Here is a 24,472-nt window from a genome sequence, read left to right on the forward strand (position 1 = left end):
TTAGGGACTTAGTGATGGACACATGGGTTGCTGGGGTAGGGGCTGTGTAACGTGTTGTGGTTAAGCTCCCAGCATGCAATGCAAACATTTGTTGCCACCATGAGTTCAGGTTGTGTGGTAACCAAATTCTTGGTTAAATGCTGTTTCTTCTTGACAATAAAAGTTTTTTTGGGTTTTCAATCTCCACGCATTCTACAGAATAAACTATATAAGGTTTCCTAGTGAGAAAACCTGTTAAATTGTTAAATGAAAATAAAAACAATTCTGGGCTTATGTGTGACACATTTTTTAAGATGGTTCACATTTCTTCCTCGATCTTACAGATAACATGAGGAAGTGTGACCCCCTGTATGCTCTTCTTTAGGTAAAAACAATAAATATCCTAGTCGTCAAGATATTTAAACAAAGTTTGGATTTTTGCAGAAATGTCTTCTCCGTTGTCTTCATGTGCATGCATCCCTCTCGCGTTGTTGATTTGATTGAAATATGTAACATGCAACTCGCCACGTGAGTGTTGCCCAGAGTGTTGCCAAGGCTTGAGTCAAACGGACACGATCACTGTAGTAGCGGCAGTACCAGTAAAGGATATTTTCTGTCATGGAGATCAAAAACTGGGGGAAAAAACAGGACCGGGAAGAAGATGGGAAAGAAGGACAAAAAAACTGAATTTCCTGGCCAAAACAGGAGAGTTGGTGGAGGTCTATGTTTAAGGAGTGCTTTTCTAGTTTTGTGCTTTTATCTCTCTAAATCAGAGGGGGCATCATTAAAAATATTTTTATTTCACTGTCTGAAATATTTTGCATGAACAGCAAAACCATGCAGGTATGCATACAGTACACTTACAAGTTGTCTCCGATCCTCTCAGTGGTTCACTAGTCTTATTTTCATTCACAGCAAACACAGACAGCTGGTATTCGGTCTGCGAGTTGAGATGCTGCAACGCCAGTGAGGTGTCTTGGCCTTCTACCACAACCTGGGGTGCATGGAAGGGGTGCAACGAGAAATAGATGATGATAGGAGCAGAAAAAAAAAAGGCAGGATATGAATACAAAATAATGAAAAATATGTGTGAGGATAAGAGGAAAGACAGGTATAAAGAAAGATAATCAGGAAGTCTGTACTTAATGACAATATTACAGTAAGACTACAATTCAGGTTCATCTGGCAAGGTGTCCTCATATACAATAAGAACACCTGGCAGCCATAAAATTAACTAAGGATAAAACCGTTTCTGTATTCAAAAGGGCTAGAAAGACTTTACAGCTCATCAGTCAGAGTATCATTCCTGGTGAGGCTTAATTTACATGGATTTAGCTAAGTGTCTTTCTGAGAAGCTAAGTTGAATATAACATTTTCTGACAATGAGCTTTTTAGCATTTACTTCTATTTATTTGGAAAACATTTGTGAGATTAAAGTGTTTGATGGGGTTAAGGTCAGCAAGCTTATAAAACCAAATTATTGTCTAACCCTGATTGAATAAATAATTGAAAGAGATGCTGATGTACACACACACACACACACACACACACACACACACACACACACACACACACACACACACACACACACACATACACACACATACACTAATGATTTTAATGAATTATGTTTGTGTTTTTGTGTGTTTCAACACCAAAACAAGACCCCTTACCTCCTGCGGCTGTCCTCCTTGAGCAGGATAATAAACCACTCGGTATTTCTCCACATTTCCAGGGGAGTGGCTCCATGTCACTCGAAAGCTCCTGGCTGTGATCTCTGATGTCAGCAGGTTTGACGGTGGTTCAGTTCTCTCAGGTGGCTGTTCTGGAGGAGAAAGAAAATGGTAGAAAATGCAAAAACCTGATACACATTGAGATCAGAGACAGAGATACAGTAGCACTGGGATAAAACATTATTGCATCCTTGCAAAGACCTTTTTGGAATAAACATTTTGAAACGATAAAGAATAAGCCCTGGTAAGACAAATATATTTTGGTATTAATAACAAACTTGACTCAACGAGAAGTGGAGCACTAAGGAAGTGCATCATTTCTATTATGTCTTGTAAACATGGACCAGTGTGAATATTTAAATGGGACATATGATGATTTTAATCTACTTTTAACACACTTCCGTGTGGTCAAGATACTATGTATTTGATATGCTTTGGTGTAAATTTTGCTCCAAAATCCCATTCATGACACACTTTGTGCATGTGTCTGCAAGATCTTCCTGTCTGGAGGCATTTTCAGACTACAAATGAAACCACACCCCACCCTCTCCAAAAGTAACAGTTTATCTTTTGAAAATGTACACTGTTAAATATATAACTTGAAGACGAACGCCAACCCTATTTTCTATATAGATTCACTAAGTCAAACCATTAGGTACACCTGCACGCACTCCGATCGATACAGAGAGGCATACTTGCCAACCTTGAGACCTCCGATTTCGGGAGGTGGGGGCTGGGGGGTGGGTGGCGTGGTTGGGGGCGTGGTTAATATATATATATATATATATATATATATATATATATATATATATAAGAAATACTTGACTTTCAGTGAATTCTAGCTATATATATATATATATATATATAAATATATATATATATATATATATATATATATATATATATATATATAAATAAAATAAATACTTGAATTTCAGTGTTCATTTATTTACACATATACACACACATAACACTCTTCTACTCATTGTTGAGTTAAGGGTTGAATTATCCATCCTTGTTCTATTCTCTGTCACTATTTCAGAACACACACATTATACAAATATACATTATAAAATCAATAAGAAAACGGGAGCTCTAATTTGGGAGTCTGAATTAGGATCAGAAGTTCCTATATAAACATTGCGTACTCATGTCGCCATTTTGTATTGATTACTGCAGCTGTGCACTGGATTCATTCACAAATACAAACTACAACTCACAAACACTTTAGAGTTAGGCTCCACCATCAGAATGTGTACTTAAACTTATAAAGATCACATGGATATTATTCAGTGAGTTGATTCACCAAAACTAACCTGTTATACAAGAGGAAAAAGCACACAGGACGTTTCAATTGTTTACAGACTGGTCGCTCTCATCAGAATGACAAGACACTTCCGGTCTGCAGGTGATAGCATTCAATTGGGAAGAAACGCCCTACTGCCCCCTACTGACCAATGTGAATACTGATACATGTGTAATGACAGCTCCAAAAACGAATTCAAACCACAAAATAAACTAAATAAATCAACACAAAAATGTGACACATTATGGCGTGGCCTCCAGCTCCGCCTGAATTTCGGGAGATTTTCGGGAGAAAATTTGTCCCGGGAGGTTTTCGGGAGAGGCGCTGAATTTCGGGAGTCTCACGGAAAATCCGGGAGGGTTGGCAAGTATGCAGAGAGGGCTAAAAAAAATCTGCTTTTACCAGCATTTACCGTATTTTTCGGAGTATAAGTCGCACCGGAGTATAAGTCGCACCTGCCGAAAATGCATAATAAAAAAGGAAAAAAACATATATAAGCTGCACTGGAGCCCGGCCAAACTATGAAAAAAAATGCGACTTATAGTCCGAAAAATACGGTACTTCAATGCATGTTACACGTCAGTGTTATTGTGCACATACCAAGATTCAATGAAACTATTACTTTATCCTACCTTTTTCTTGAAGTTTTTCTCAAACCTAATGTTGTGGACGAACAAACAGAAGTATATATTTTGTAGTATTTGTTTTATAGACAAAGAGCTGGCGGGAGGGCATGAAACCAGAAGGAATATACAAAAGTTCCAGTGGCAACAGTCTCAGCTGTGTGGGCTCAGCAGAGGGAAATGAGGTTTCCGGCACAATGTTTCCAAAAATGACTACAAAATTACATCTGTCAATGTGTGACATAACTTATTCCCCAAGATTAAGAAACTACTCTAAAACCACGCGAACACAGGCATTCAAAACTGCGTGCGAGCTCATGCCAAATTGCATGAATTTTATTATTTGACGCTTTGGCATTGTTTAACACTAGTATTCAATGTAACATTTATAAGTCAGAAAAAGTCACAAAATTCATCATAAGTCTCCTTCAACAGATACATTGTTGTTTTAACATATTTCATAATTATTAGACGTATAATAATATTCTCATGACAATAATATAAAATCAGATTTGTCAGTATGCAAATACAATCCAATTCTATTTATAACATATGACTTCATGTCACCACTTAACATGTTTGCCGCCTTTTTGCCATGTCTCCAATAAGTGTGTTAACCAGGTACAAAGCTCGTGGACTGGTGCGCACATCCTCAAATACAGTTGTGTTTATAAATCACATTATTTTCGGCCCTGTAATGTGGGTACACAAGTTCTATAGTTTTGACCACTGGTAGTTTTAACCTGGGTCAATAACCTCTGAAGGTGTACATATATGGGCTTTAAAAATATTTGTGAAGTTAACAAAAAAAAAGTTCAATTTCATTATGATTATAGCTAGAAATTGCATTACCACCCAATGTGTGGTCAGGTAATGAATTTCTGATCGAGCATTTTCATTGGGTATAAACTTACTAGAGCTGCACGGTCCATCGAGTCTGTGATGTCTCATTTGTGCACTTACGTTGTTTTATGTCCTTGTCTTGCTGCTCCACTTGTTCACACACTGTTCTGGTCAGCCCTTCGACAATGGAGCTCATAACATTAAAGTCAGCTACATTGTATACATGAGAGTCGTTGGGCTCGGAAGCGATGGAGCGGAGCTCATTCTCATCAGCATTCTTCACACCTGGAACACCAAGAAAAAAAATACACACTTTAGTATATACACTAATTTAGGTGAAGCTCCACAAATTGTGATCAGTGAGAAGATTTCTCCTGCGTACTGTATGTCCAATCTCACCGATAGCAAACAGCTCAACACCATCTTTTTGCAGGCTTTGTGCAGGTTGGATAACATCATCCTGAGACTTCCCATCAGTGATGAGGATCCCAATCTTAGGTACACCAACACGGGCACCAGACTCAGGCTTAAAACAATTCTCCGAGATGTAGGACAGTGCGAGGCCTGAAAACAGTCAAGTTAAGAGGAATAAAAAAACACAGACGTATGATTTATAAAACTGATGTACACTGAGTGAAAACTGAATAGGGAACGACATACCACAACATATACCGTATTTTTCGGAATATAAGTCGCAGTTTTTTTTCATAGTTTGGCCGGGCTCCAGTGCGATTTATAGATGTTTTTTTCCTTCTTTATTATGCATTTTCGGCAGGTGCGACTTATACTCCGGTGCGACTTATACTCCGAAAAATACGGTACTGAACAAAAATATAAATGAGTTGAACTCAAATATCTAAAACTTTTACTATATACACAAAATACCTATTACTCTCAAATATTGTTCACAAATCTGTCTAAATCTGTGTTAGTGAGCATTTCTTCTTTGCCAAGATAATCCATCCTACCTCACAAGTGTGATTAAACAGCATGATAAATTGCACAGGTGTGCCTTAGGCTGCCCACAATAAAAGGCCACTCTGAAATGTGCAGTTTTATCACACAGCACAATCCCACAGTCCATGTCAGAAAAGCAGTCAGTATCTGGTGTGACCGCCATTTGCCTCACACAGTGCAACACATCTTCTTCACAGAGTTGATCAGGTTGTTGACTTTGGCCTGTGGAATGTTGGTCCACTCCTCTTCAATGGCTGTGCGAAGTTGCTGGATATTGGCAGGAACTGGAACACACTGTCGTATACGCCAATCCACAGCATCCAAAGCATTCTAAATGGGTGACATGTCCGGTGAGTATGCTGGCCAAGCAATAACTGGGATGTTTTCAGCTCCTGGGAATTGTGTACACATCCTTGCAACATGGGGCCGTGCATTGTCATGCTGAGGTGATGGTCTTGGGTGAATGGCACAACAATGGGCCACAGGATCTTGTCATGGTATCTCTATGCATTCAACATGCCATCAATAATATGCACTTGCGTATGTTATCCATACCATACGCCTGCCCATACCATAACCCCACCCCCAGCATGGGCCACACCATTCACAAAGTTGCCATCAGCAAACGCCACACACGCTGTCTGCCATCTGCCCTGAACAGTGAAAACCGGGATTCATCCGTGAAGAGAACACCTCTCTAACATGCCAGATGCCATCGATGTGAACACTTGCCAACTCAAGTCGGTTACGACGACAAACTGTAGTCAGGTCGAGAACCCGATGAGGACGACGGGCATGCAGATGAGCTTCCCTGAGACGGTTTCTTACAGTTTGTGCAGCAATTCTTTGGTTATGCTAACCATTTGTTGCAGGAGCTAGCCGGGTGGCTGGTCTCAGACGATCATGTAGGTGCACCTACTGGATGTGGAGGTCGTGGGCCGGTGTGGTCTGCAGTTGTGAGGCCGGATGGATATACTGCCAAATTCTCTGAAACCCCTTTGGAGACTACTTATGACCCAAGAGAACATTCAATTCACGGGCAACAGCTCTGGTGGACATTCCTGCAGTCAGCATGCCAACTGCACGCTCCCTCAAAACTTGCGACATCTGTGGCATCGTGCTGTGTGATAAAATTGCAACTTTCAGAGTGGCCTTTTAATGTGCGCAGCCTAAGGCACACCTGTGCAATAATCATGCTGTTTAATCAGCATTTTGATATGCCACACCTGTGAGGTGGGATGGATTATCTTGGCAAAGAAGAAATGCTTACGAACACAGATTTAGACAGATTTATGAACAATATTTGAGAGGAATGGGTATTTTGTTTACATCGTAAAAGTTTTAGATATTTGAGTTCAACTCATGAAAAATGGGAGCAAAAACAAAAGTGTTGTGTTTATATTTTTGTTCTGTGTATTACGTCAATCAAAAAACAGTACCTGTCAGAGTGTTTCCTCCTTTGTAAGGAAGGTTCTTCACAGCATCAAGTACAGCATCTTTAGTTGCGAAAGCATTGAGGTGCCACTCCATCCTTGGATCACCACTATACTGAGCCAGTCCTGAGGTTTAAACACATTTGCATAACATGTCAGTTGCCTGTACAAAGTATATACTGGAATAATGCAGAAATATATATTAACTTTAGAAAAGGTAGACCCACCTATCCTGGTCTTATCAATGCCCACGTTAAATGCGTTGACAAGATTTTCCAGGAACATGCGGACCAGTCGAAAGTTATTCCTTCCGATACTCCAGGAACCATCTACCAGGATCACGATGTCTGCTATGGCCTCCGTGTGGCACACAAACTGGTCTGCTAGAAACAAAGCATTTAAGGGGACCTATTATTCAAAGCCAACTTTTTTTACTAATTGGTACATGCTTTTGTGTATTTGGTATCTGCAAAAGTCCCAAAAGTTTAAACTTAGACCATGTAAACATGGCGGAGATATTTATGAAACAATCTTGCCTTCCTTTATACAGTACTTCCTCCAAACCAGCCATTTGGAATTTGCCTCAATAGTGACGTTTTCCCCAATTGTGACATCAGCAGATATTTCCATATATGATAAAACATGACAATTGTAGTCAGCGCTGTAGTCAATAAACTTTTTTTTTTACTCTATGCTCTTGTTGTGGGGCAGACTGGCTCGTACATGGACATGCATCCTCCGCTGTTGCCATTTCTAATACAAAGTAGTTTATAGTTTGAACTTACAGCTGTCAGTAGACTCGATATGGATGCGCTTAAAAACTACAACATGGATAACGGGAAGAAGACATAGTCAAAGTGGAGGCACGTAAATAAGACCACCCACAAAATGGCGCGTCCTGAAGAGACGGTCAGAAAACGGTCTTTAAAACATAATATATGGAACATTTTGCTCACAGAACCACCATTACATGTTATCCAGAACACAAGGAAATGTTTTAAATGTAGAAAAAAGAGAGAGAGAAGAGACCGTGAGAACAAATTACAGGTATTTAAAATGACAATTGATGAACATGACGGCCACCATGGCTATCAATCTAAAATTTAGCTTCAAATGTAATTTGTAATGATACCAAAACACAAAAATGCAGCAATAATATGAATTTTAATGTATTTAGTTATCTCATGCATACTCTCATTCAGCATCATCACAGTCACTATATTGATACTAAATGAGAGTGGCTACTTTATATTCAATCATCCAACCCAACCTGATGAAGTAATTGGGCACATTTTACTACCTTTTCTTTTCCTGTGAATGTATATAACATAGAAGAAACACAAGCACTGTGAGTCAACAAAAAAGTAATTGAACTGCATGGATTTTGTTTTCAAGCCAATCCAAACAGAGCTATTATTAAACCACTCAGTGAGGATGCATTGGATTTCTTACAATTCTCAAAATAAAAGATGGGGTGACTAAGGTGTCAAACTGCTAATTACAACACAATCAGTCTGCTTACTGTGAACTGTCAAACACAGACGAATACATTGATACCAACAGGGAACGAGTGAATGTATCAACTCAATGTAATCCAACAGTTATTTGGTCGTATCGATCAAACGCTGTTGCTCAAAACCACAAGAGTGGACATACATCTACACACGCTCTATATACTTGAAATTACATGTGACAGATTCCTAGCAGAAAGGCTAAAAACAACTCAGATATTCTTCATATGGAGTGTGTTGCCAGCAAGAACAATTTTGTGTCTTGCTGTTTGAACCATACATCTACTGCAGATACCAGATAAAGATGAGAAAAACAGACAGGGTAGGTGAGGGGATAGTCTTTTGGCTGACACCTTTTAAAGAACAGAAGTTGAAGAGAAAAATAAGATTTTAAACCACATGGCCAAAGGTTTAGATACCCAACTGTAGAATTGCAATGAGTAGCAGAGTTTATTTACTTGTTTATTTGGTGGATTTACTATCCACATCGTATTTACTATCAACATGGTTAAGGTCTGATGTGGGGTGTGGGTGTTGTTGGTCTGGACCCCAGGATGCAGAGATAGCAGGCAAAGTGCAGGTAAACACATTTGATTAGGGAAATCACAACAAAATAGTGCAACCTGGGAATTGCACAAAAAGGAACCAGCGATGCACGTTGAGGCACAACGCAAATATGATTCATCCCCAAGCCTCTGGGCTGGCATAAGAAGCCCCCTGATTTTCAACCAGGGACAGGTGTGACCTGATATCCAATCAGTGACAGGTGAGGGAGCCAGCATTCAGACTACAGAAGTGGTGGAGACAAGCAGGAAATAGAAAAAAAAACAAGAGTGCTGAAAAGGAAATAATAGAGAACCTAATACAACGTCTTAAGTGTCATGTCAGATCATGCGAAAGCCATAGCTATTATTGTTTAAAGCAGTGGTTCTCAAATGGGGGTACGCGTACCCCTGGGGGTACTTGAATGTATGCCAAGGGGTACGTGAGATTTTTTTTAAATGTCTGTCAAAAAGAACTGTGAAAAGAAATGCAACAATGCAATATTCAGTGTTGACAGCTAGATTTTTTGTGGACATCTTCTATAAATATTGATGTTAAAGATTTCTTTTTTTGTAAAGAAATGTTTACAATTAAGTTCATGAATCCAGATGGATCTCTATTACAATCCCCAAAGAGGGCACTTTAAGTTGATGATTACTTCTATGTGTAGAAATCTTTATTTATAATTGAATCACTTGTTTATTTTTCGACAAGTTTTTAGTTATTTTTATATATTTTTTTCCAAATAGTTCAAGAAAGACTACAACAAATGAGCAATATTTTGCACTGTTATACAATTTAATAAATCAGAAACTGATGACATAGTGCTGTATTTTACTTCTTTATCTCTTTTTTCAAACAAAAATGCTTTGCTCTGATTAGGGGGTACTTGAATTAAAAAAATGTTCACGGGGGGTACATCACTGAAAAAAAGGTTGAGAACCACTGCTCTAAAGCACAAGTGAGTACCAAGACAATTGTGTTTTGCCTACAGCTAAGCATGGTGGTGATACCGTCATGGTCTGGGGCTGCATGAGTGCTCGGGAGCTGTGATTCATTGAGAGAAACATGTTCTGTGACACTGTGAAGCAGAGCATGAACGTCTCCCTTAGGAAACCGAGCCTCATGATAGTTTTTCATCATGATAAGGCTTCTGAACACACCTCCATGAGGACAAGTGCCTTGCTGAGGAAGATGAAGATGACGGAGTGGCCAAGTATGTGTCGAGACCTGAACCCAATTGAGTACCTGTGTGGCATCCTCAAGCAAACAGAAGATGAAGGAGCCAATTGTCTCTAAACATACATCATTGATCTCATTGTGGTGCAAAAGCCAATATGATCTCGGTTTTTTTCTGATAATGGACGAATAGACAATATCAATCTTGGATATGAACATCCCTAATTTTTCCTAAGAGTAATTATAATAGGGACATTTATTGAAGAATAAATATCAATAAACAAATATAAAAAATTATAGAAAACAATGGCAACATGGCACACAGAAGTGTAACAAAATAATATATATTACCTAAACAAGTGAAGATGCATGGAATTGTATTGGTTAGATAGTTGCTGTGCTGGTTTGAGTGCTACTCGGGACACATTTGATTTGCTAAAATGACGATGATTGGGTAAGAAGCTACTTAACCAACAGGAAGCAATAAGCGAAGATAGGAGAACAAATGTCTACAGAACTGGAAATATCTTGTGGCGTACCTCAAGAATCAATACTGGGACCAACATTGTTCAATCTTTTTATAAACGATTTGTAAAGTTACGAAGGACTTAAAGTTGGTATTATTTGCAGATGACACGACTGCGTTTGGTTCTGGAGAAAATACACAGAAGTTAATGCAAATAATAATAGAAGAAATGAACAAATTAAAAAGATGGTTTGACAAAAACAGACTATATTTGAATCTCAGTCAAATTAAAATAATGCTATCCGGTAACAGTAGAAGGGAAAGTCAAAAACAAATAGACAGAGGAGATATTGAAAGGGTAAAAGAAAACACATTTTTGGGTGTAATAATAAATGATAAAATGAACTGGAAACCTCATATAAAAAATATACAATGTAAAGTAGCAAGAAATACGTTGATAATGAATAGGGCAAAATATATACTGGACCAACAATCACTTCATATTCTTTACTGCTCGCTAGTGTTACCATATCTGAGTTATTGTGTAGAAATATGGGGAAACAACTACAATGCTTCATTCACTAACAGTGTTACAAAAAAGATCAATTAGAATAATACATAATGTTGGATATAGAGAACATACAAACCCTTCTATTATTGAATCAAAACTATAACAAATCAACGACTTGGTGCATTTCAACAATTCTTCTCAACAAAAGAGAAGAAATACAACCATAGAAGAAAATCTAATTTAAAACATTTGTATGCACATACAACACTTAAGACCGTCACCATATCCGTATGTGGAATTCAATTATGGAATGGATTGAGCAAGGAAACAAAGCACCAATATGTTTCAGTTTAAGAGACTGTTCAAACCACAAGTGTTCACAAAGTATAAAGAAGAACAATTATGATAAACATCTTCAACCTTTAAAAAAAAAAGAAAAGATAATCCCAATCATCTCCGAGGTGAACCATAAATTACTTAACTATGTATTTATGAAAACTTTAATCATTGTGTATATGTTTATATGAATAATATTTATGTATTTAATATTTGTTTACTTATTTATTGTAAATACATTTATTTACTCATTTATATAGTCACTGTTCTTTTACAAACAGAACAAATACATGGGAGAAGACTGCTATATGAGGATTAAATAAATTCTGCTTCTTCCTACTCCTTTTGTTGTAATGAAATAACTGGAAATATGTGATGCATTACATTGTAATTGTATTGTATACATGTTCAAAACAAACTGACACTGAAACTAGCTAAAATATATGGAGAAGATGTGAGGATTTTACAAAGTTGCAAGGTTGCGAATAGAGTACGCCCGGGACTTGGTTGAATTTGTGTAAATTGGTTCCCCAAGATTTAATTAATAATCTAACTATTAATTTAATTACTAGTAAGTGGTTGAAAACTGCACCGACTATCGTCTACTGTGCTGACAAACCTTGTTCCTGCAATACTGCATGTACTGCAAGCAGTGGGTTTTCCATACACCTAGTAATACAAACCCCGTTTCCATATGAGTTGGGAAATTGTGTTAGATGTAAATATAAACGGAATACAATGATTTGCAAATCATTTTCAACTCAAATTCAGTTGAATATGCTACAAAGACAACATATTTGATATTCAAACTAGTAAACATTTTTTTTTTTTTGCAAATAATCATTAATTTTAGAATTTGATGCCAGCAACACGTGACAAAGAAGTTGGGAAATGTGGCAATAAATACTGATAAAGTTGAGGAATGCTCATCAAACACTTATTTGGAACATCCCACAAGTGAACAGGCAAATTGGGAACAGGTGGGTGCCATGATTGGGTATAAAAGTAGATTCCATGAAATGCTCAGTCATTCACAAACAAGGATGGGGCGAGGGTCACCACTTTGTCAAGAAATGTGTGAGCAAATTGTTGAACAGTTTAAGAAAAACCTTTCTCAACCAGCTATTGCAAGGAATTTAGGGATTTCACCATCTACGGTCCATAATATCATCAAAGGGTTCAGAGAATCTGGAGAAATCACTGCACGTAAGCAGCTAAGCCCGTGACCTTCGATCTCTCAGGCTGTACTGCATCTACAAGCGACATCAGTGTGTAAAAGATATCACCACATGGGCTCACCAACACTTCAGAAACCCACTGTCAGTAACTACAGTTTGTCGCTACATCTGTAAGTGCAAGTTAAAACTCTCCTATGCAAGGCGAAAACCGTTTATCAACAACACCCAGGAACGCCGTCGGCTTCGCTGGGCCTGAGCTCATCTAAGATGGACTGATACAAAGTGGAAAAGTGTTCTGTGGTCTGACGAGTCCACATTTCAAATTGTTTTTGGAAACTGTGGACGTCGTGTCCTCCGGACCAAAGAGGAAAAGAACCATCCGGATTGTTATAGGCGCAACGTTGAAAAGCCAGCATCTGTGATGGTATGGGGGTGTATTAGTGCCCAAGACATGGATAACTTACACATCTGTGAAGGCGCCATTGATTCTGAAAGGTACATACAGGTTTTGGAGCAACATATGTTGCCATCCAAGCAACGTTACCATGGACGCCCCTGCTTATTTCAGCAAGACAATGCCAAGCCACGTGTTACATCAACGTGGCTTCATAGTAAAAGAGTGCGGGTACTAGACTGGCCTGCCTGTAGTGCAGACCTGTCTCCCATTAAAAATGTGTGGCGCATTAAGAAGCCTGAAATACCACAACGGAGACCCCCGGACTGTTGAACAACTTAAGCTGTACATCAAGCAAGAATGGGAAATAATTCCACCTGAGAAGCTTAAAAAATGTGTCTCCTCAGTTGCCAAACGTTTACTGAGTGTTGTTAAAAGGAAAGGCCATGTAACACAGTGGTGAACATGCCCTTTCCCAACTACTTTGGCACGTGTTGCAGCCATGAAATTGGAAGTTAATTATTATTTGCAAAAAAAAAAAAAAAAGTTTATGAGTTTGAACATCAAATATCTTGTATTTGTAGTGCATTCAATTGAATATGGGTTGAAAAGGATTTGCAAATCATTGTATTCTGTTTATATTTACATCTAACACAATTTCCCAACTCATATGGAAACGGGGTTTGTAGAGGAGTACACTTACTGCCATGGGTACTTCAAAGATGAAAGTAGCGGCATGCTTAAAATGGAATTTGGTAGGCGCTGAGTACCCAATACATACAGACTCTGAATAGAGCTTAACAAACTTAATTACATGAACAACAATCATGTAATACTTTTATGTAATATAGACCATGGGGGAATTTTATGAAATGAAATCTGAACACATATAGAACGTCATGATGAGTAGCATTTGTTGACCATTTTTCTCTTTCTTTATTCAACCAAGTAAAAATTCATTGACATTAAAATCTCTTTTACAAGACTGACCTGACCAAGAGAGCAGCAAACAGGTTTCATAATTACACATACTGTAACTACAACAAAAACAACAGCAGTCGCACACTATAATAAAAATGTTTTGCAAAGTACTTACTAAATTAACATTAAAAAACAAACAATAGGTAAAAAACATTTTTCAGTAAAATGTTTAAATATTTATATATATATAAATATACACTATATTGCCAAAAGTATTTGGCCACCCATCCAAATCAGAATCAGGTGTCCTAATCACTTGGCCCGGCCACAGGTGTATAAAATCAAGCATTTAGGCACAGAGACTGTTTCTACAAACATTTGTGAAATAATGGGCCGCTCTCAAGAGCTCAGTGATTTCCAACATGACTGTGCACCAGTGCACAAGGCAAGGTCCATAAAGACTGCACAGAGTCCTGACCTGAACCCGATGGAACACCTTTGGGATGAATTAGAACGGAGACTGAGAGCTAGGCCTTCTCGACCAACATCAGTGTGTGACCTCACCAATGCGCTTTTGGAAGAATGGTCAAAAATTCCTATAAACACACTCCGCAAACTTGTGGACAGCCTTCCCAGAAGCTGTAATAGCTGCAAAAGGTGGACCGACATCATATTGAACACTATGGTTTAGGAATGGGATGGTCTTTCAAGTTCATATGTGAGTCAAGGCAGGTGGCCAAATACTTTTAGCAATATAGTGTATATATATATTTTAATGTTCAAAGTACATTTTCAAATAATCACATTTGATGCACTGTAACCAAAGCATAAATACATATCCCCCGTATACACACACACACACACACACACACACACACACACACACACACACACACACACACACACACACACACACACACACACACACACACACACACACACACACACACACACACAGGTACACAGACACAGGGGAGAGGGACACACAATCAAAGCCCTGCATACACATAAATATGCACACAATGCTGTTGATGTCAGAGAGATTGTCTGCTGCTCCTGTGATTTGTGATGATATACTGTATGTACCAGTCGGCTGGTCAAAGGTGCCTCTGCTTTCTCCAAGTCCCATCTGCCTTCGTTCTTCTCTTTTTTTCACCACCACAACACCCCCACCCCTCATCCGCGGCAGATGCTTCAAAGAGTGGCACAGTGGTTCTTCCCTCAGACTACAGATACGAAGATACGGTTTGAGCCTCACCTACAGTTCTCGTAAAAACACATAAATTCCCTGCTTTCGGAATACTCTCTCATTAATAATCTAATTCAATCAATTAATTTCACAATTCGCATTGCATAAAATTATCTTAGTAAGTTTGAAACATATGTTTTTATTTATATTTCTCAAGCTACTGCACCTCTCCGAAAGTCTTCTGGTACCTTGTATCATCTTTTGAATGGCAAACTAATGGGGTGTAAACTATCTCATTTAACTCATTTTATACTAGTGTTGCAAGTGAGTAATTCCAGTAAGTTACAGAAAGAAAACCAAACCATTGAAACCCTTCTTCTTCACATTCAAGCATGTATCAGCTCAGAGTGTTTTGCTCTAAGCTGTCTTTGGGTTAGAAACTGCTAAACAATGAGCTAGGATGAACTAAATGTGAACCTTTTCTGCATATATGCTCATGATCCTATTTGCATGCCACTACACAAACTGAATGAGCATCATCTATAATTGGCATGAAAGCACATGGTTAAACACGCGGTCCTCATGGCGCAAGGGAGCCACCACAGAACAGAGCTAAGGAGAGAAGTGTGTGATCCGGGAGATTTAAATGAACTCATGTAAGGATTTTTGCTAAAACTGTATCGGCTGCAATCGAAGCTTTGGTTTTCTGCCAGCAACTTGAAGCAAAGCAACACAGATCGTAAAGATTACCAAGATCAAGACATGAATAATAAATTGTTGGAGGTAGCAACACCTGTATTGGTGTCACCGTCTCACTCTTACAATGTTTAAAGGTCTACTGGCTTGTAGACTGATTAGGTAAAAAAAAAAAAAAAATAGAATGATTTGCGTTGTGCAAATGAGTTACTAAGTTATAAATCTAAATTTCGACTAAAAAAAGGTTAAATGTATATATGTATTAATTAATATTTGCCAAATACACTTAACTATATTTATTAGGGATGTTCCCATTAAGGTTGTATGCTGCCGATTCTGATTGCGATCATCCATGAGTGAGCTCAAACGATACTGATCACATATATTAACTGTACATTTTTCCACATATTTATAGTGAGTTCTATTGGCAGTGTAACAACATTGTCACAATATTTAAACTAATTTCTTACTCTCTTTTACCAACACCGTTTCCATATGAACAACATTTCTTAATGGGCTATTGCAAGGAATTTAGGCATTTCACCATCTACGGTGCGTAATATCATCAAAATCTGGAGAAATCACGGCACGCAAGCAATGATATTATGGACCCTCGATCCCTCAGGCAGCATCAAAAAGCGACATCATAGTGTAAAATGTATCACTACATGGGCTCAGGAACACTTCAGAAAACCACTGTCAGTAACTACAGTTTGTCGCTACATCTGTAAGTGCAAGTTAAAACTCTACTATGCAAAGCAAAAGCCATTTATCAACAACACCCAGAAATGCCACAGGATTTGCTAGGCCCGAGCTTATCTAAGATGGACTGATGCAAAGTGGAAAAGTGTTCTGTGGTCTGACGAGTCCACATTTCAAATGTTTTTTGGAAACTGTGGACGTCGTGTCCTCCGAAACAAAGAGGAAAAGAACCATCCAGATTGTTCTAGGTGCAAAAGTGTCTGTGATGGTATGGGGGTGTATTAGTGCCCAGGGCATGGGTAACTTACACATCTGTGAAGGCGCCATTAATGCTAAAAGGTACATACAGGTTTTGGAGCAACATATGTTGCCATCCAAGCAACGTTACCATGGACGCCCCTGCTTATTTCAGCAAGACAATGCCAAGCCACGTGTTACAACAGCGTGGCTTCATCGTAAAAGAGTGCGGGTACTAGACTGGCCTGCCTGTAGTCCAGACCTGTCTCCCATTGAAAATGTGTGGCGCAATATGAAACCTAAAATACCACAACAGAGACCCTGGACTGTTGAACAACTTAAGCTGTACATCAAGCAAGAATGGGAAATAATTCCACCTAAAAAGCTTCAACAATTGGTCTCCTCAGTTCCCAAACATTTACTGAGTATTGTTAAAAGGAAAGGCCATGTAACACAGTGGTAAAAATGCCCCTGTGCCAACTTTTTTGCAATGTGTTGCTGCCATTAAATTCTAAGTTAATGATTGTTTGCAAAAAAAAAATTGTTTCTCAAATTGAACATTAAATATATTGTCTTTGCAGTCTATTCAATTGAATACAAATTGAAAAGGATTTGCAAAACATTGTATTCTGTTTTTATTTACGAATTACACAACGTGCCAACTTTACTGGTTTTGGGTTTTGTACACTTCTTAAACATTATTAAGCACTTATTTATTGGTGTGTTTTCAAGCTTAGCCCCACTATTAGCATGACTGCTCCTGGCATGCCCTTGGTGTGTAACATGTTCAGCCTTGTCCTCCAGTGATAATGATTCTTGATAATGATGCATAAGAAACTAGAAAATGCAGTTTGTTTGCTGTAATGGATTTGAATAATATTAATTTATACAAGCGGCTATACACTGTGTATCGAGACACATGATTTGCTGCTGGCAGCTTGCGGGCGGATCAAAAATAGATAAATAAGACAGGATCGGACATAAATCTGCAATGGCCAATCACAGCGTGGCTCATGCCAGCAACTTGAGGGTTCCAGGTTCAATTCCAGCTTCCGCCATCCTAGTCACGACCGTCTTGTCCTTGGGCAAGACACTTCACCCACCAGCTCTCAATGTATGTATGAATGTGTATGAATGCTTGGTGGTGGTCGAAGGGGCCGTGGCCGCAAATTGGCAACCACGTTTCCGTTAGTCCACCCAAGGGCAGCTGTGGCTAGCAATGTAGCCTACCACCGTCAATATGTGAATAAATGATGGGTTCTCAGTTCTCTGTGAAGCGCTTTGAGTGTCTAGAAAAGCGCTATATGAATCTAAATTTAATCCATTACAGATCGGCCCCTAACATTGTGTTACCGGTTATACTAGATCTCACCACTCAACAGAAGTTGTTATGAATGGTAATTGGTGAGTACAGTAAAAATGTGTTATTTCGTGTACAATCTGATGTATTTTAAAAGGCTCAAAAATGCGGAGGAAAAAACCTGTGTATGTATTATGTATTTCAAAAACAAAGCAAACTATTTTATAGCAATTGGAACACTGGAACCTCTTGGCGTTGGATTTTATAAGTTGGATATTTCTGAATTCCCAGCAGTCTCAAATGCAGCATTAGTTTGTCATAATGTCGTTTTTAACCAGTGTGTCTGGTTATTGTTATACTAACACAAAATGTGTACGTTTCATGAAAATACCTTTTTGTTTTATGCTACGTCAATATGTGGAGTCTTGGTCTCAGTATGTCCCCCCTACGGCATTAATTGTTGTGACACCCACCTCTTTGTATGTAGCGGACACGCTTTTCTACTTCCCTTTTCCCTTGTCAGCCGTTGTTAAAAACTCATCACACAACACTGAAAGGAAATTACCACCGATTACACCAGACGTTGCAACAGGCTGAAAAAGCTGTAAGTGACCAACACAACTCACTCAGCTCTGGCAGGAAAGGAAATTGAAAAAGTAAAATAAAACTCGGTCAACCCTTAAAACCCGTAAAACTCGCAATGCTCTTAAAACAAACACACTTCACTATTCCGTTGAGTCTTTTAACGTTCTCGATTGTCTGGCTGTATTTTCATTCTCACCAGGCAGCCCTGATTTATTGGTGACCTCTATTTAGTTAAGGATCAGACAGAGTGGGTGGTAATTTCTGTCTCTTGTGAGCTCTTATCCCCCTCATCAAAATGATTCCATTGCAGTGGTTGAAATTAATGTTAAGATTTAATAGTCAAAGTACAGTATGCATATGGATGGTTCATAAAAGAAGTCCCTACTGAACGAGACATTTCACGCAAGGTTTGATTCTTGTAAAATTAATTGATGAATTCAACTTTGTATTTAATGAGGAGGATAATATATTTCAAAGATAATTGAAAACTTAGCTGTGAAATACTTTTTTGTAAGTTAACGTGAAACAATATTGGTAATATTGCACAATTTATTATGATAGTCCTATTGGGGGCCACATTTCCAGAAAGCTAAATCCCCTTCACTATTAAAGCAGTCTTAATTTGTATATTCCAGAGAACCAATCTCTTCTACAGTAGACCTCTGATTTTGGTATATTTAATTTGTCATAGTTAGAGGTACACTCTGCTGTTTTTAAGGATCTTCTGTAAAAAAAATAGCTAGCCACTGACCATATCTACGACAGCACTCTCGTGTTTTTAAGCATCTGCTGCAAAAATGTGAGTCCCTCGCTAGTTTGTTGAAGTGAACTTGTGGGCCACCAGCTGAATAGCCTACCTAAATGGTGAAAAAGAGAGGCCCTGAAATGGAACCTTGAGCTACACCACTAGTACAGTAGGTTCGATTGTATTTTAGCCTCATTCCTGTGAGAAGCCTGCGGGTGACTGAAGCATTAAGGCAGGGGTCACCAATGCGGTGCCCACGGGCACCAAGTAGCCCGTAAAGACCAGATGAGTCGCCCGCTGGCCTGTTCTAAAAATAGCTCAAATAGCAGCACTTAGCAGTGAGCTGCCTCTATTTTTTAAATGTTATTTATTTACTAGCAAGCTGGTCTCGCTTTGCTCGACATTTTTAATTCTAAGAGAGACAAAACTCAAATAGAATTTGAAAATCCAAGAAAATATTCTAAAGACTTGGTCTTCACTTGTTTAAATAAATTCTTTTTTTTTTTTTTACTTTGCTTCTTATAACTTTCAGGTAGACAATTCTAGAGAAAAAATGCAACCTTAAAAATGATTTTAGGATTTTTAAACACATATACCTTTTTACCTTTTAAATTCCTTCCTCTTCTTTCCTGACAATTTAAATCAATGTTCGAGTAAATTTATTTTTTTATTGTAAAGAATAATAAATACATTTTAATTTAATTCTTCATTTTAGCTTCTGTTTTTTCGACAAAGAATATTAGTGAAATATTTCTTCAAACTTATTATGATTAAAATTCAAAAAAATTATTCTGGCAAATCTAGAAAATCTGTAGAATCAAAATTAAATCTTATTTCAAAGTCTTTTGAATTTCTTTTAAAATTTTTGTTCTGGAAAATCTGGAAGAAATAATGATTTGTCTTTGTTAGAAATATAGCTTGGTCCAATTTGTTATATATTCTAAGATGATCAGTGTTTCCAAATAAATAAATAAATATCATTAATTATTAATAATAACATAGAGTTAAAGGTAAATTGAGCAAATTGACTATTTCTGGCAATTTATTTAAGTGTGTATCAAACTGGTAACCCTTCGCATTAATCAGTACCCAAGAAGTAGCTCTTGGTTTCAAAAAGGTTGGTGACCCCTGCATTAAGGGGTCAGGGGGGACTACCCAAGACTAGCTGCAGTGTGCTCAAACAACCAACAGGTAGCATCTGTGAGCAAATATATCTCTTTTTCTTTTGGACTTATCAAGTCTTATAAAGTTGGTAGTGCATTCCTCGCGCATTCTTTACACACGCTTAAAGTAAAGGATGAGACAAAAAAACAACCTTACCTACTGTACAACTAAAATAGTTGATCTAAAAGTGAAGTAAACAGACTACAGCAACATCTTAGTTACATAAATCACATTACGAAAAAAACATGTAACTGCCAAAAAGGAGAGGACTTAAATGAGTGCCTTGAAGAATGCCTCAGCTATGTAAATCACAAGATTGGACCCCAATGTTTAATGTTGGCGAGCAAGGCTGAAATGTCAATGAAAGGATCTGCCAATGTGTTTCCAGTGGTCCAAGTTCCTCTATACAACAGGAACACTCTACGGGTTTTAGGAATTTGCTGCAAAAATGTTTGTGTCCCAGGTTTTTACCTGAACTCAGGGGCCGGTATGGTGTAATTTCCAGCCTACCAGTTGAATTGCCCTGTTCTAGAGTAAAGAAAATAAGACGACCTGTCTTTTTCACACCATTTTCTCGGAGGGAGAATTTGAGCCAATACTGTACCTATTCATTAAAATTATAAATGTTGAATTTGAAGTAAGTTAAAGGCCTACTGAAACCCACTACTACCGACCACGCAGTCTGATAGTTTATATATCAATGATGAAATCTTAACATTGCAACACATGCTAATACGGCCGGGTTAGCTTACTAAAGAACAATTTTAAATTTTGCGCGAAATATCCTGCTGAAAATGTCTCGGTATGATGACGTCTGCGCGTGAAGTCACGGATTGTAGAGGACATTTTGGGACAGCATGGTGGCCAGCTATTAAGTCGTCTGTTTTCATCGCAAAATTCCACAGTATTCTGGACATCTGTGTTGGTGAATCTTTTACAATTTGTTCAATGAACAATGGAGACAGCAAAAAACAAAGCTGTAGGTGGGAAGCAGTGTATTGCAGCAGGTGTTGTGCCGGATAACGCACCCCCCGTCGTAGAATGCACCCCCCTGACTGTTGTGCCGGATAACACAGACTGTTGTGCCGGTGTTTCATTGTTTACATTCCCGGAAGATGACAGTCAAGCTTTACCATTGGCCTGTGGAGAACTGGGACAACAGAGACTCTTACCAGGAGGACTTTGAGTTGGATAAGCAGACGCGGTACCATGAGTACGCATGCAGCTGCGGCTTCCAAACATTTGATCGCTTGCCCGTACGTGCGTGCCGCTATGTGCATGTCACGTACGTAACTTTGGGGAAATATATGTGCTGTATGAACTTTGGGGAGGTGAACGGTACTTTGGGCTGTGGGATTGAGTGTGTTGTGCAGGTGTTTGAGTTGTATTGGCGGGTTATATGGACGGGAGGGGGGAGGTGTTTGTTATGCGGGATTAATTTGTGGCTTATTAAATATAAGCCTGGTTGTGTTGTGGCTAATAGAGTATATATATGTCTTGTGTTTATTTACTGTTTTAGTCATTCCCAGCTGAATATCAGGTCCCACCCGCCTCTCACAGCATCTTCCCTATCTGAATCGCTCCCACTGCCCTCTAGTCCTTCACTCTCACTTTCCTCATCCACGAATCTTTCATCCTCGCTCAAATTAATGGGGAAATCGTCGCTTTCTCGGTCCGAATCGCTCTCGCTGCTGGTGGCCATGATTGTAAACAATGTACAGATGTGAGGAGCTCCACAACCTGTGATGTCACGCGCATATCGTCTGCTACTTCCGGTACAGGCAAGGCTTTTTTATCAGCGACCAAAAGTTGCGAACTTTATCGTCGATGTTCTCTACTAAATCCTTTCAGCAAAAATATGGCAATATCGCGAAATGATCAAGTATGACACATAGAATGGACCTGCTATCCCCGTTTAAATAAGAAAATCGCATTTCAGTAGGCCTTTAAATGAGTGCCTTGAAGAATGCCTCAGCTATGTAAACCACAAGATTGGACCCCAGTGTTTAATGTTGGCGAGCAAGGCTGAAATGTCAATGAAAGGATCTGCCAATGTGTTTCCAGTGGTCCAAGTTCCTCTATACAACAGGAACACTCTACGGGTTTTAGGAATTTGCTGCAAAAATGTTTGTGTCCCAGGTTTTTACCTGAACTCAGGGGCCGGTATGGTGTCATTTCCAGGCTACCAGTTGAATTGCCCTGTTCTAGAGTAAAGAAAATAAGACGACCTGTCTTTTTCACACCATTTTCTCGGAGGGAAAATTTGAGCCAATATTGTACCTATTCATTAAAATTATAAATGTTGAATTTGAAGTAAGTTAACTCATGGAGCTGATTGACTCTATTTCCATTATTTGACTTTATAAAATGATTAACAAATTTTTACTAAAAGATGGCATCAGAGATTCCATAGCTGCACACACTGCCGCGGCGTAGTTTCCTTTGAAACTTCCATGAAACACTATATTTTCCACAATCTCTGTGCGTTGTTTACTTTTTCTACTCTGATGACGAGTAAGTGGAGCTGCTCTGCCTGCTGGCTTTCCAAAGCAGTAAAATAAAAAGACGGCGGTATGTACGGCCATTTAATGCCACAAGAGACACGGCTGTTGCTGTGAGAGTACTCGCTACCGGCTGTTTTGAGCAAAGTGTTGCTGCTAGTTATCGACTGGGCACATCAACTGTGTCTGAAATTGTCTCAGAGGAGAGTTGTGGAAAACATTTTATTTATACATTGGCCTGACTTTGATTTTATGATGTGCTTTGTAGGCAAAATGCGGATCGGTGCCACATTTGATGCAGCGTAATGTGAAAAGTACATGCTAAGCAGTGTTTTGTGCGACACAAATGCACAAAGCAGAGTCCCCTCGGTCGTAAAATTTGAACTTCGCACGCACAGAACTAGCGGACGACCGCATTAAGTACGCACGGATGTCTGCGGACTCTGTACTGCCTTCGTACTACCTGCAGGCACGTGCACACATAGGGCCCTATGGGTGCTTGAGCCCCTGCCCTTTTTTGCCTCGTCTTAAAAAGTGCCCTCTGCCTGTGTGTGGTTTTTTTTTTTTCTTTTTTTCTTTTTTCTTTAAACAACATTAATAAATTCCGGTCAGGGATGTAAAAAAAACACACAAAAAAACAGCGGTACAAAAACTCCACGTTTTCTTGTAATACCGGGTTGTTTGAGCCTGCCGCTTCCGCCAGAGAGAGAAAAAGAGTGCGAGTGAGTGAGTAAGTGAGAGGAGACGTGACAGTGGAGCAACTTGAACCTGTGAGTTACGGTCTAGTCGCCGTTCACTTATTCAGCATCTAATGTGGGTAATATTTTAGAAAAACGCTGTATTATTCTATTATTCAATGAGTCAGCTTCTGTTTTTGCCGGACGTCGGAGCACGGCACAAACCATTCCACACAGAGCAGAGCGGATCGTGCGGGACAGGAAGTAGTGTACAAAATGCACTGTGTTTACGGAGGATCACATTTGTCTCACAGTAGAGGTTTAGATATAAAGTTTATTGTGACTTTGCTATTACTGTGTGGGTTAACAAAATAATAGTAACAATAATGATAATAATAATAATGATAATAATAATAATAATTATTAATAATAATAATAATTTCAGCATTCTGGGGATATAAGATGTAGGTTATCTGTTAGGAATATTACCATCTGTATTTAAACTTGATTCATGTTGATTATGCCTGCAGCACAATGCCAAAAAAAGAAAGGATACAGAAAAGGAAGGAGAAGGAGCGCCAGGAAGCAGCTAAGGGTAGCAGACCTCTTAATGCATGGCTAAAACCAAGTACTGCACCAGAATTCAAGAAAGACCACAGACCTCAGAAAGTGTCACACCTGAGATGTTGCACTGTTCAATGTTCAATATTAAAGTGCTTATCTTTAACAATAAATAGCCTAATAATAAACCAGTGTTTTGTTG

General features: G+C 38.7%; 1 protein-coding gene across 7 annotated transcripts in view; it reads right to left on the minus strand.

The window, feature by feature from the left end:
* Positions 1-24,472, minus strand: part of col14a1a (collagen, type XIV, alpha 1a) — a 367,796-nt gene that overhangs the window by 233,692 nt on the left and 109,632 nt on the right. For 6 of the 7 annotated variants that reach the window (XM_061953441.2, XM_061953406.1, XM_061953424.1 and 3 more), the window contains 6 exons: positions 7,102-7,257; positions 6,881-7,000; positions 4,884-5,048; positions 4,605-4,769; positions 1,653-1,804; positions 844-973 (listed from right to left, as the gene is read on the minus strand). In XM_061953441.2, coding sequence (XP_061809425.1) covers positions 844-973; positions 1,653-1,804; positions 4,605-4,769; positions 4,884-5,048; positions 6,881-7,000; positions 7,102-7,257 — 888 coding nt within the window. The remainder of the gene's footprint in view (positions 1-843; positions 974-1,652; positions 1,805-4,604; positions 4,770-4,883; positions 5,049-6,880; positions 7,001-7,101; positions 7,258-24,472) is intronic. The other variant, XM_061953398.1, reaches the window with a different exon arrangement.

The sequence above is a fragment of the Nerophis lumbriciformis genome, linkage group LG04, assembly GCF_033978685.3.
Source record: "Nerophis lumbriciformis linkage group LG04, RoL_Nlum_v2.1, whole genome shotgun sequence".
Classification (NCBI taxonomy): Eukaryota; Metazoa; Chordata; class Actinopteri; order Syngnathiformes; family Syngnathidae; genus Nerophis; species Nerophis lumbriciformis.